This window comes from Aegilops tauschii, chromosome 5, assembly GCF_002575655.3.
Source record: "Aegilops tauschii subsp. strangulata cultivar AL8/78 chromosome 5, Aet v6.0, whole genome shotgun sequence".
Taxonomy (NCBI): domain Eukaryota; kingdom Viridiplantae; phylum Streptophyta; class Magnoliopsida; order Poales; family Poaceae; genus Aegilops; species Aegilops tauschii.
This window is the reverse complement of record NC_053039.3, coordinates 380393159-380405433: the sequence shown is the minus strand read 5'-3', so window position 1 is coordinate 380405433 and position 12275 is coordinate 380393159. Positions and strand designations below refer to the sequence as shown.

Genomic DNA, 12275 nt, shown 5'->3' with positions numbered 1-12275 from the left:
TCCAATTCGGTGCACGGAGCGATCGTGACCGGCCGGCCGGCCGCAGTCGTGCAGGCACGGCAACCCGATCGCCGAGCTGATCCGAACCATTCCCGCAGAATCGGAAGAAAATAGTACTTCCTCCAAAAGAAAAGATTCGGAAGAAAAATCCTCCGTCTTTTCAACTGAAATGAGGTTGCGATAATGTCTTCTGAGTCAAGCACGTCACGGTTGAGAACGGATAAATGGCAGGAATCGTGCCGAGCCGCTTACGTTCGGTAGTAGGCCGAATTGAATTCCCTTTCGCACTCACCTTTCTGATTTGGATCTGTCGGGGCCAATCAGCTTCGCCAATCGCGCCCGACGATTTTCTTCCGGGGGAGCGCACTGTCCCGTGACAGTGAGATCGGTCACTCGGTATCGTACCATCTCATCTCCGGTGCGGTGCACTGCACGTACAAATGCGTCCACCGGGTTTTGGATCGGCCGGCCCGAATAATTGGCGCAGCAACCATGCACACATTATTGGACGCCACGGACCGAACCAGAGCGGGGAATTATTGGGCGCCCACGATCGAACCGCATCGCATGTGGGGTGTCCCCTGCCCAAGCGCGGGGAATTATGGGGCGTCCATCGCGCGGATCCGACGGCGGTGGGCTGCCGAACACGGGTCGCGGTGCACCACCCGAACGAGATGGGATGGATAGGGAGGTGACACCAGCAGCCCCGGCCCGGCTTATAAATGCGCCCACCCCGACTCCCCCTCCCTCACTGTATCCATCCCACCACACCGCAGCCGCTCAGACCGCCCCGCCCCCGAAAGAAGGCGCAAATTGCAGACGGGTCCACGGATCGATCCCCAATCCCAATCTTCCCGGCCGCCGCGATGGGCATCTCCAGCATGCCGGCGCCCAAGGAGAGCCTCCTGATCTACCTGCTCTACCACGCCGTCGTCTCGATCGCCGCCCTGGCGGGCCTCCTCCGCGCCGCGCTCGTCTTCCTCGGCCTCCCCGCGCCGCCCTCGCTGCTGGCCGGCGAGGACGCCGACGGCGCCGACCAGCTCACGGCGGCCACCCCGGCGGGCCCCAGCCTGGCGGAGCGGTTCAGGAGCAGGTTCCGCCCCGCGCGGTTCGGCCGGAGAAGGGGCGCGGCGGCGTCGGCGACACCCGACTGCCGCGTCTGCCTGGTGCGGTTCGAGGCCGACGCCGTGGTGAACCGCCTCCCCTGCGGCCACCTCTTCCACCGCGCCTGCCTCGAGACCTGGCTGGACTACGACCACGCCACCTGCCCGCTCTGCCGCTCCCGCCTCCTCCCGGCCGCCGCCTCCGCCGCCGACGAGTCGTGGTCGCCGCCGGCGCCCACCCTGACGGCCTGGATTTAGAGAAGACGAGCGAAGAGACGAGAAGAGAGAGATTCGCCCCGTCGCGTCGCCCCCGGCTATGTGCTAGCTCCGTGTGTGGCCTCTCCGTGTGCGCGTAGGAATTTAGATGGATCCTAGCAGGCAGAGGGCTCTTGTGCCCCTCGCCTTTCGCATTTGCCTTTTGGTTTCGTTTTATGTACGCCTCGTGCCATCGCTGTACCGTGTAAATATTTTTCAGCAGAGAGCGCTCCCACCGGGTGTAGCGCTTTGTGTGATGAGAAATCCGTGTACGGCCCTTGGCTTTTTTTACGAGAAACGGAAAATTGATGGAACTAGATGTGTATTATGAACACCCACCAGATGGTGTTCTTGCCTCTTGGATGCCCCTGACTTCTCTGTCCAGATATTTATGGGAAAATCATTCCTAAAAGTTTCCTTATTTTACTCTTTCCCTGCGCACCGTTGTATTACCAATTTCAGGAACTGGTAGCTGAGCAAGTGTTTTGTAAAATCAGATCAAGAAGCCACTGCTAATCGTTGCGGGTGTTTATTAAACCAGATCAAGAAACCAGTGCTATTCGGGTAGTACTACTTTGTAGTAGTAGCGTTTGTTAGAACCAGATCAAGAAACCACCACTACTAATTTTTACGTAAGTGTTCATTAAACCAGATGAAGAAACCACCAAGCGGAGCAATCTGTGCTGGTATTTATTTATTAAACCAGATCAAGAAACCATTGCTATTCGGGGTAATTTCTAGCGTTTATTAAATTAAACCGGATCGAGAAACCACCACCACTATTCGGGTATTTTTTACCAGGTTCCAAACAAACGGCGAGGGAATCTGCACTAATCAGGAGTATGAAACCAGTGAGAGTTGTTGGTTGAGTGATGGATTATTTTTGGGGGGTGGCGTTGCAGGTATCCCCGGAGCAATTAGGCAGGGGAGACAAGGCGCTGAAAGGCACGGCAACGGCAGCGGATTGTTTATGCGGGCGGGGGCGGGTCACATGGATTACGGATACGTGCTTATCAACGTGGCCCCACTTGGCTGCGTCCGCATCGCCCATGGCACATGCCGCCAATCTTGGGCGTCCCTCCATCGGCTCCTTGTCGTCACGGCCAAGGACCCTTTTTGTTATGCTTTTTCGCCCCTTGCGTTGCAACCCCCATCCATGTTAACTTTTTTTAATGGAATCCATGTTTATTTGAGAGAGAATATCCATGTTAACTTCTAGTCCATCCTCGAAAGTCATTTTTATCTGAGATTTTGTTGTTTGTGAAATTAAGCACTATCCCCATAACTTTAAATTTTTAAAATTGTAACTTTGCATCCCTGAATACTAATTCTCCAACTCAATTTTGCTCCAAAAGGAGCAGAGTCTTGGCGAATTTGAACAAGCGCCCAACCTCCTCTCGAGGGGATCAATGGCCAATCGCATGATAAAGCGGGTGAAAGTTAAGGAGAGTAGTACTTCTTCCACTCAAGTGGACCCTCTAAATCACATCAAGGTGATCCTTAACCAAATGAGGAGACGTCGATAAGTTCAATCGAGAAGAAGTTCATCAAGAACCACAACAACCTCTTTCCCATCCGTCTCAAGCGCAAAATGATCAATAAGAAGCTCAAGTCTCCAAACAAAAGTTACCCAGAGTTTGAGCAAGGTTGAACAAGAACCACCCCATTGATCAAATTATCAACGACGTAAACTAAGGGAGAATCAATATCCAAAACTAGCTTACTGTGAACATTACTCTTTTGTCTCTAGTGTTGAATGTATGAACGTTAAGAAGCACCTGATGACACGAGTTCGGTTAATGCCATCTAGGAAGAAGTTCATAACTTTGAAAAAAAATTACACCAATAGAGAAACCCGATGATACTCAAAGTGTGAGAGGCACACGATGATTTTTCCAGAACAAGCAAGATGAAAATGAACAAGTCATTGGCAACAAGGCACACTTAGTTGCCTAAGGGTGTACTCAAGTGGAAGGTATGGAGTATGGTGAGATTTATGCCCTCTTTGCAAGACTTGAAGCCAATTTTTATCTTAGTTGCATATGCAAATCTATCATAACATCACTCTGTACCAAATGGATGTTAAAAGTGCTTTAACAAATGGTGAAATCACTACAGGATGTAGACTATTTTGTGACGGCCCAGCTGTGTCACGTAACCGTTTATCTTCATCGGAAATGGCCTGGTGACGTATTTTGGCCTTCACCCCCACCGTCACTAAAGCGTCGTCACATAAAATAAAATCTTTATGGTGCCACTTTTTGTCACGCAAGATCGTGTCTTAGGTGACGAGCCACAGTTTGTCACTAGCGGCTATTTTTGATAATGGCCCAGACTATCACTTACGATAGGCCGGTCTGTCACCTATGATTATTTTTGGTGACGATAATCCATCACCAGTAACCGGTTCGTGGCTTTGACTAGTCAAAGATTCAGATAAATGGGGTCAGTAGTTGCTGATGTGGTTTTATCTCTGATGACACTCGTTAGTAATAAGTCGGGCCTTAGTTTTGACAAGGTCAATGGTACTAACAAATGGGCCCAAATGTTATTGTGGCTGCTTACATGCGAGTCCGGATGGTGCTGATGTATGGGTGCTTACATGTGGGGCCATGACACTGGTGACGACTTCGATTTTTGTCACCGGTGCCGCTCAGGTTCTAGATACGTCAAATCATGCATGACCTGAATTTGTAGGCGAATTCGAGTCTAAATTACTAATAATTTTAAATGAAACATTGCCATCACAACTTTTAATAACAATGAGATGTGAAATTGTCACAACACTGATCCACATGCTAAAATGAGCATCCAAATGACATTATAAAACACGAGAAATAAAATCCGGGAGAAAGTATAATGACGAACAATAATGCACCATCAGTAATTCATGGGTTTTGAGACAATCTCTTGGGAGGATTGCAATGACTTCCTTAAGAGATGACTTAGAGCCTTCATTTCCTATTGCTTTTTTTAAAGAAAATATTTTTCTTTCCTAATCCATCTTGACAATTTATATTTCTTATTGTTGCTCCCTTTTGAGATCTTCTATTTCTTACTTCTGTCCAGCAAGTATTGCGTTCAGATCTTCTTTAAACGTGTCATTTGCCACTTTTGTGTCTGACTCTTATTTGCTGTAATCTTCGCTTCTAGCTCTTGGACAAATTGTTCAGAGGATGAAGATGAAACGCTGAAGCTTGCGGCACACCTTCTTGTGTATGTGCCCTCTTCGTGGTCTGTGTTTCCTTGTGAATCATGACTGAAAGTGTCGTTCGTGCACTGTTAGTAAATTACAATATGATGGCTCGCACAATACTTTTGAAGTCAAAACATTAGAAACTACTTACAAATGCTTATTGTGCACTCTGTCTCGTACTAAAATCCTTCTTGATGATCTGGGATTCTTCTGAAAACTCACTAGTGGATGCTTCCTTCTTGTTGTTTTTACCTTATGGAAGAAGGACATGCGCACTAGTAATGCATATAATCTAATAATCAACAATATATAGGATTTATGTGAAGTTATTTAAATTCTTACCACATAGCTATGAGGGATATGAACAGCTAGTCCTATGGCATACCATGACAACATCTTCGTTTTCATTTCCCTTGTTAGAAAGTTCCTACGACATGAAGCTAAAATTTAATATGACGGGGCGTCGATAAGTTTGAATTCTCAAGTGGAAGCTCAAACATTATGTGCGGTTTTTGACCTTGTTCAAAAATTTGGTCATAAAGTTGTATTTACGTTGTTGAGTTTTTTTTTCCAAAATACAATGCAAAATTCTTCCACATTGGCAGATTTTTGGCAACACATCCATAGCGCAAGACGTCCTCCGTACGAGTGCAAGCGCTTATACCAGGCACCACCAGCTCCATCTCATCTACCCAAACAACTTTCATGAAGAGTGGGGACACATCGAAGAGACACAACTACCGCGACACCATCCAGAACAGAGGGAGAAGAGATCTGAAAAATAAGAAGCCCCGGAGATCATTTTCTTCTCATTTTTCCATCTCCATTCCCATTCATCGCTTCATCACCATAGGGAGAGGAGTTCCTACTTGTAAGACTAGGGTTGAGCTCTGTTGAATTCATCTTGAGATTGAGACTTGTTTTAACCATTAATCTTATTATGGATCTTCACGATATTATCGACATGATTTCGCTAGAATTATTCTCTGAGATGTTTGATGATTCTCCCCCTATGCGTGAGTAGTTCCCCTTAGGCATGGAAGATGTAGGTGATTGGTAAGATTCATTTGTGCCCATTCTATATGTCGTCATTCGTGGTTATATTTTTTGATTGCTTATTAAGTTGTTTATCTGTGGTGAGCATAATGCGTGTTCTCCAATTTAAGGGACCAGCCAACACGTTCCAAAGACCTACGCAGGTAACACATATTGTTTTGTGAATCCATGACCTCCAAGTGACTACTGGAGTTATCTATGAAGAGCAGAGAAAATATTAGATAATGGTGATCCACATAACATAATGCATTATTCCGATCTCGCGACCTTGATTGTGGGGACGACCACGCTATGGCAACATCGAAGCAGGACTATAGAGGAGAACGGAATTCCATGTGGAGGAGTTCCACAACTCAAGGGTGATTCGCCTACCGAGCGAGCAATCAATATATTAGAATCATAATACCAGGTAACTGGTACTACCATCACATCGGCACACTTGATGTACACCATGATCCGAAGTTTCCCCACGCCTAATCTCTCTACTACAGGAAACCACTTTTATTTTCAGTCTTTCTATTTATGTGCTTTATTTTATAGTTGTTATTAATCTCGATGCAACAATCAACTCTTTTCACCACTCTGATATATTTGTTTCACGGGACAATAATAACATTTGCAGATTTTAAAACAATTACTTCACACGAGACTTGTGACAACTTGTGTGTGACCGAAACACCACTCATAAATACTATCCCCACTCTTCGTTGGGAGGATAACTATTGGGACACTTACACAATGTGCTACACTAAAATAAGTATCTTGCAGTCCATCACCACTCTGGCCCAGCTGCTCCAGCCGACACCGAGGATGCTCACTCGGATGTGTCCAATGGGGAAGTGTCTTCACGAGCTCCTGATGTCGTGATATTAGATTACATTCAACATCTACTTTAAATAAATCCATTCTCTCTCAGAGAATATATTTTTCGCTTGCTCCACGCATAGTTAATTATCAAAGGTTTAACTTGAGAATTGTAACTAGTTATATGAGACTACATGTGGCTACAACTGAAGGAAATATGCCCTAGAGGCAATAACAAAGTTATTATTTATTTCCTCATATTATTATAAATGTTTATTATTCATGCTAGAATTGTATTAACCGGAAACATAATACATGTGTGAATACATAGACAAACATAGTGTCACTAGTATGCCTCTACTTGACTAGCTCGTTGATCAAAGATGGTTGAGTTTCCTAGCCATAGACATGAGTTGTCATTTGATTAAGGGGATCACATCATTAGGAGAATGATGTGATTGACTTGACCCATTTCGTTAGCTTAGCACTTGATCGTTTAGTTTACTGCTATTGCTTTCTCCATGACTTATACATGTTCCTATGACTATGAGATTATGCAACTCCCGAATACCGGAGGAACACTTTGTGTGCTACCAAACGTCACAACGTAACTGGGTGATTATAAAGGTGCTCTACAGGTGTCTCCGATGGTGTTCGTTGAGTTGGCATAGATCGAGAATAAGATTTGTCACTCCGATTGTCGGAGAGGTATCTCTGGGCCCTCTCGGTAATGCACATCACTATAAGCCTTGCAAGCAATGTGACTAATGAGTCAGTTACGGGATGATGCACTACGGAACGAGTAAAGAGACTTGCCGGTAACGAGATTGAGCTAGGTATTGAGATACCGACGATCGAATCTCGGGCAAGTAACATGCCGATGACAAAGGGAACAACGTATGCTGTTATACGGTTTGACCGATAAAGATCTTCGTAGAATATGTAGGAACCAATATGAGCATCCAAGTTCCGCTATTGGTTATTGACCGGAGACGTGTCTCGGTCATGTCTACATAGTTCTCGAACCCGTAGGGTCCGCACGCTTAAAGTTCTGTGATGATCGGTATTATGAGTTTTTGTGTTTTGATGTACCGAAGGTAGTTCGGAGTCCCGGATATGATCACGGACATGACGAGGAGTCTCGAAATGGTCGAGACATAAAGATCGATATATTGGAAGCCTATATTTGGACATTGGAATAGTTCCGGGTGAAATCGGGATTTTACCGGAGTGCCGGAGGGGTTACCGGAACCCCTCGGGGATTAATGGGCCTTGTTGGGCCCTAGTGGAGAGAGAGAGGGGCCGGCCAAGGCAGGCCGCGCGCCCCCTCCCCTTGAGTCCGAATAGGACAAGGAAGGGGGGGGTGACGCCCCCCTTGCCTTCCCCCTCTCCCACTCCTTCCTTCCCCCTCCTAGTGGGACTAGGAAAGGGGAGTCCTACTCCCACTAGGAGGAGGACTCCTCCTCCTGGCGCACCCTGCTAGGGCCGGCCGGCCTCCCCCCTTGCTCATTTATATACGGTGGCAGGGGGCACCCTAGAACACACAAGTTGATCATTGATCTCTCTTAGCCGTGTGCGGTGCCTCCCTCCACCATAATCCACCTCGGTCATATCGTAGCGGTGCTTAGGCGAAGCCCTGCGTCGGTAACTCATCAACACCGTCACCACGCCATCGTACCGACGAAGCTCTTCCCGGAAGCTCTACTGGATCGTGAGTTTGCGAGACGTCACCGAGCTGAACGTGTGCTGAACGCGGAGGTGCCGTACGTTCGGTACTGAGGATCGGTCGATCGTGAAGACGTACGACTACATCAACCGCGTTATCATAATGCTTCCGCTAAATGGTCTACGAGGGTATGTGGACGACACTCTCCCCTCTCGTTGCTATGCATCACCATGATCTTGCGTGTGCGTAGGAATTTTTTTGAAATTACTACGTTCCCCAACAGTGGCATCCGAGCCAGGTTTCTGCGTATATGTCATATGCACGAGTAGAACACAAGTGAGTTATGGGCGATACAAGTCATACTGCTTACCAGCATGTCATACTTTGGTTCGGCGGTATTGTTGGATGAAGCAGCCCGGACCGACATTACGTGTACGCTTACGCGAGACTGGTTCTACCGACATGCTTTGCACACAGGTGGCTGGCGGGTGTCAGTTTCTCCAACTTTAGTTGAACCGAGTGTGACTACGCCCGGTCCTTGAGAAGGTTAAAACAACACTAACTTGACTAAATAACGTTGTGGTTTTGATGCGTAGGTAAGAACGGTTCTTGCTCAGCCTGTAGCAGCCACGTAAAACTTGCAACAACAAAGTAGAGGACGTCTAACTTGTTTTTGCAGGGCATGTTGTGATGTGATATGGTCAAGACATGATGCTATATTTTATTGTATGAGATGATCATGTTTTGTAACAGAGTTATCGGCAACTCGCAGGAGCCATATGGTTGTCGCTTTATTGTATGCAATGCAATCGCCCTGTAATTGCTTTACTTTATCACTAAGCGGTAGCGATAGTCGTAGAAGCAATAGTTGGCGAGACGACAACGATGCTACGATGGTGATCATGACGGTGCTTTGGAGATGGAGATCAAAGGCACAAGATGATGATGGCCATATCATATCACTTATATTGATTGCATGTGATGTTTATCCTTTATGCATCTTATTCTGCTTTGATTGACGGTATCATTATAAGACGATCTCTCACTAAAATTTCAAGGTACAAGTGTTCTCCCTGAGTATACACCGTTGCCAAAGTTCGTCGTGCCGAGACACCACGTGATGATCGGGTGTGATAAGCTCAACGTCCTTATACAACGGGTGCAAGCCAGTTTTGCACATGCAGAATACTCGGGTTAAACTTGACGAGCCTAGCATATGCAGACATGGCCTCGGAACACTGAGACCGAAAGGTCGAGCGTGGATCATATAGTAGATATGATCAACATAGTGATGTTCACCATTGAAAACTACTCCATTTCACGTGATGATCGGTTATGGTTTAGTTGATTTGGATCACGTGATCACTTAGATGACAAGAGAGATGTCTATCTAAGTGGGAGTTCTTAAGTAATATGATTAATTGAACTTAAATTTATCATGAACTTAGTATCTGATAGTATTTTTCTTGTCTATGTTGTTGTAGATAGATGGCCCGTGTTGTTGTTCCGTTGAATTTTAATGTGTTCCTTGAGAAAGCAAAGTTGAAAGATGATGGTAGCAATTACACGCATCGGGTCCGTAACTTGAGGATTATCCTCATTGCTGCACAGAAGAATTACGTCCTGGAAGCACCGCTGGGTGCCAGGCCTGCTGCAGATGCAACTGACGACGTTCAGAACGTCTGGCAGAGCAAAGCTGATGACTACTCGATAGTTCAGTGTGCCATGCTTTACGGCTTCGAACCGCGACTTCAACGACGTTTTGAACGTCATGGAGCATATGAGATGTTCCAGGAGTTGAAGTTAATATTTCAAGCAAATGTCTGGATTGAGAGATATGAACTCTCCAATAAGTTCTACAACTGCAAGATGGAGGAGAATAGTTCTGTCATTGAACATATACTCAAAATGTCTGGGTATAATAATCACTTGATTCAACTGGGAGTTAATCTTCCGGATGATAGTGTCATTGATAGAATTATTCAATCATTGCCACCAAGCTATAAGAGCTTCGTGATGAACTATAATATGAAGGGATGGATAATGCAATTACCGAGCTCTTCGCAATGCTAAATGCTGCGGAGGTAGAAATCAAGAAGGAGCATCAAGTGTTGATGGTCAACAAGACCACCAGTTTCAAGAAAAAGGGTAAAGGGAAGAAGAAGGGGAACTTCAAGAAGAACAACAAACAAGTTGCTGCTCAGGAGAAGAAACCTAAGTCTGGACCTAATCCTGAGACTGAGTGCTCCTACTGCAAACAGGCTGGTCACTGGAAGCGGAACTACCCCAAGTATTTGGCGGATAAGAAGGATGGCAAGGTGAACAAAGGTATATGTGATATACATGTTATAGATGTGTACCTTACCAGAGCTCGCAGTAGCACCTGGTTATTTGATACTGGTTATGTTGCTAATATTTGCAACTCAAAATAGGGACTACGGATTGAGCGAAGATTGGCTAAGGACGAGGTGACGATGCACGTGGGAAATGGTTCCAAAGTCGATGTGATCGCCGTCGGCACGCTACCTCTACATCTACCTTCGGGATTAATTTTAGACCTAAATAATTGTTATTTGGTGCCAGCGTTAAGCATGAACATTATATCTGGATCTTGTTTGATGCGAGACGGTTATTCATTTAAATTAGAGAATAATGGTTGTTCTATTTATATGAGTAATATCTTTTATGGTCATGCACCCTTAAAGAGTGGTCTATTTGTGTTGAATCTTGATAGTAGTAATACACATATTCATAATGTTGAAGCCAAAAGATGCAGAGTTGATAATGATAGTGCAACTTATTTGTGGCACTGCCGTTTGGGTCATATTGGTGTAAAGCACATGAAGAAACTCCATACTGATGGACTTTTGGAATCACTTGATTATGAATCACTTGGTACTTGCGAACCATGCCTCATGGGCAAGATGACTAAAACGCCGTTCTCCGGAACAATGGAGCGAGCAACAGATTTATTGAAAATCATACATACTGATGTATGTGGTCCAATGAATATTGAGGCTCGCGGCGGGTATCGTTATTTTCTCACCTTCACAGATGATTTGAGCAGATATGGGTATATCTACTTAATGAAACATAAGTCTGAAACATTTGAAAAGTTCAAAGAATTTCAGAGTGAAGTGGAAAATCATCGTAACAAGAAAATAAAGTTTCTACGATCTGATCGTGGAGGACAATATTTGAGTTACGAGTTTGGTCTACATTTGAAACAATGCGGAATAGTTTCGCAACTCACGCCACCCGGAACACCACAGCGTAATGGTGTGTCCAAACGTCGTAATCATACTTTACTAGATATGGTGCGATCTATGATGTCTCTTACTGATTTACCGCTATCATTTTGGGGTTATGCTTTAGAGACGGCTGCATTCACGTTAAATAGGGCACCATCAAAATCCGTTGAGACGACACCTTATGAACTGTGGTTTGGCAAGAAACCAAAGTTGTTGTTTCTTAAAGTTTGGGGCTGCGATGCTTATGTGAAAAAGCTTCAACCTGATAAGCTCGAACCCAAATCGGAGAAATGTGTCTTCAAAGGATACCCAAAGCAAACTATTGGGTACACCTTCTATCACAGATCCGAAGGCAAGACATTTGTTGCTAAGAATGGATCCTTTCTAGAGAAGGAGTTTCTCTCGAAAGAAGTGAGTGGGAGGAAAGTAGAACTTGATGACGTAACTGTACCTGCTCCCTTATTGGAAAGTAGTTCATCACAGAAACCAGTTTCTGTGACACCTACACCAATTAGTGAGGAAGCTAATGATGTTGGTCATGAATCTTCAGATCAAGTTACTACCGAACCTCGTAGGTCAACCAGAGTAAGATCCGCACCAGAGTGGTACGGTAATCCTGTTCTGGAAGTCATGTTACTAGACCATGGCGAACCTACGAACTATGAGGAAGCGATGATGAGCCCAGATTCCGCGAAATGGCTTGAGGCCATGAAATCTGAGATGGGATCCATGTATGAGAACAAAGTGTGGACTTTGGTTGACTTGCCCGATGATCGGCAGGCCATAGAAAATAAATGGATCTTCAAGAAGAAGACTGAAGCTGATGGTAATGTTACTGTCTACAAAGCTCGACTTGTTGCGAAAGGTTTTCGACAACTTCAAGGGGTTGACTAAGATGAGACTTTCTCACCCGTAGCGATGTTAAGTCTGTCCGAATCATGTTT

General features: G+C 45.3%; 1 protein-coding gene across 1 annotated transcript; it reads left to right on the top strand.

Moving 5' to 3' along the window:
- The first annotated feature begins 756 nt into the window (after positions 1-756).
- On the top strand, positions 757-1672 carry LOC109761834 (probable E3 ubiquitin-protein ligase XERICO). The gene has a single exon (XM_020320659.4). It carries the CDS (start codon positions 867-869, stop codon positions 1359-1361), a length of 495 nt encoding a protein of 164 aa, XP_020176248.1. The 5' UTR covers positions 757-866; the 3' UTR covers positions 1362-1672.
- Positions 1673-12275: the final 10603 nt, after the last annotated feature.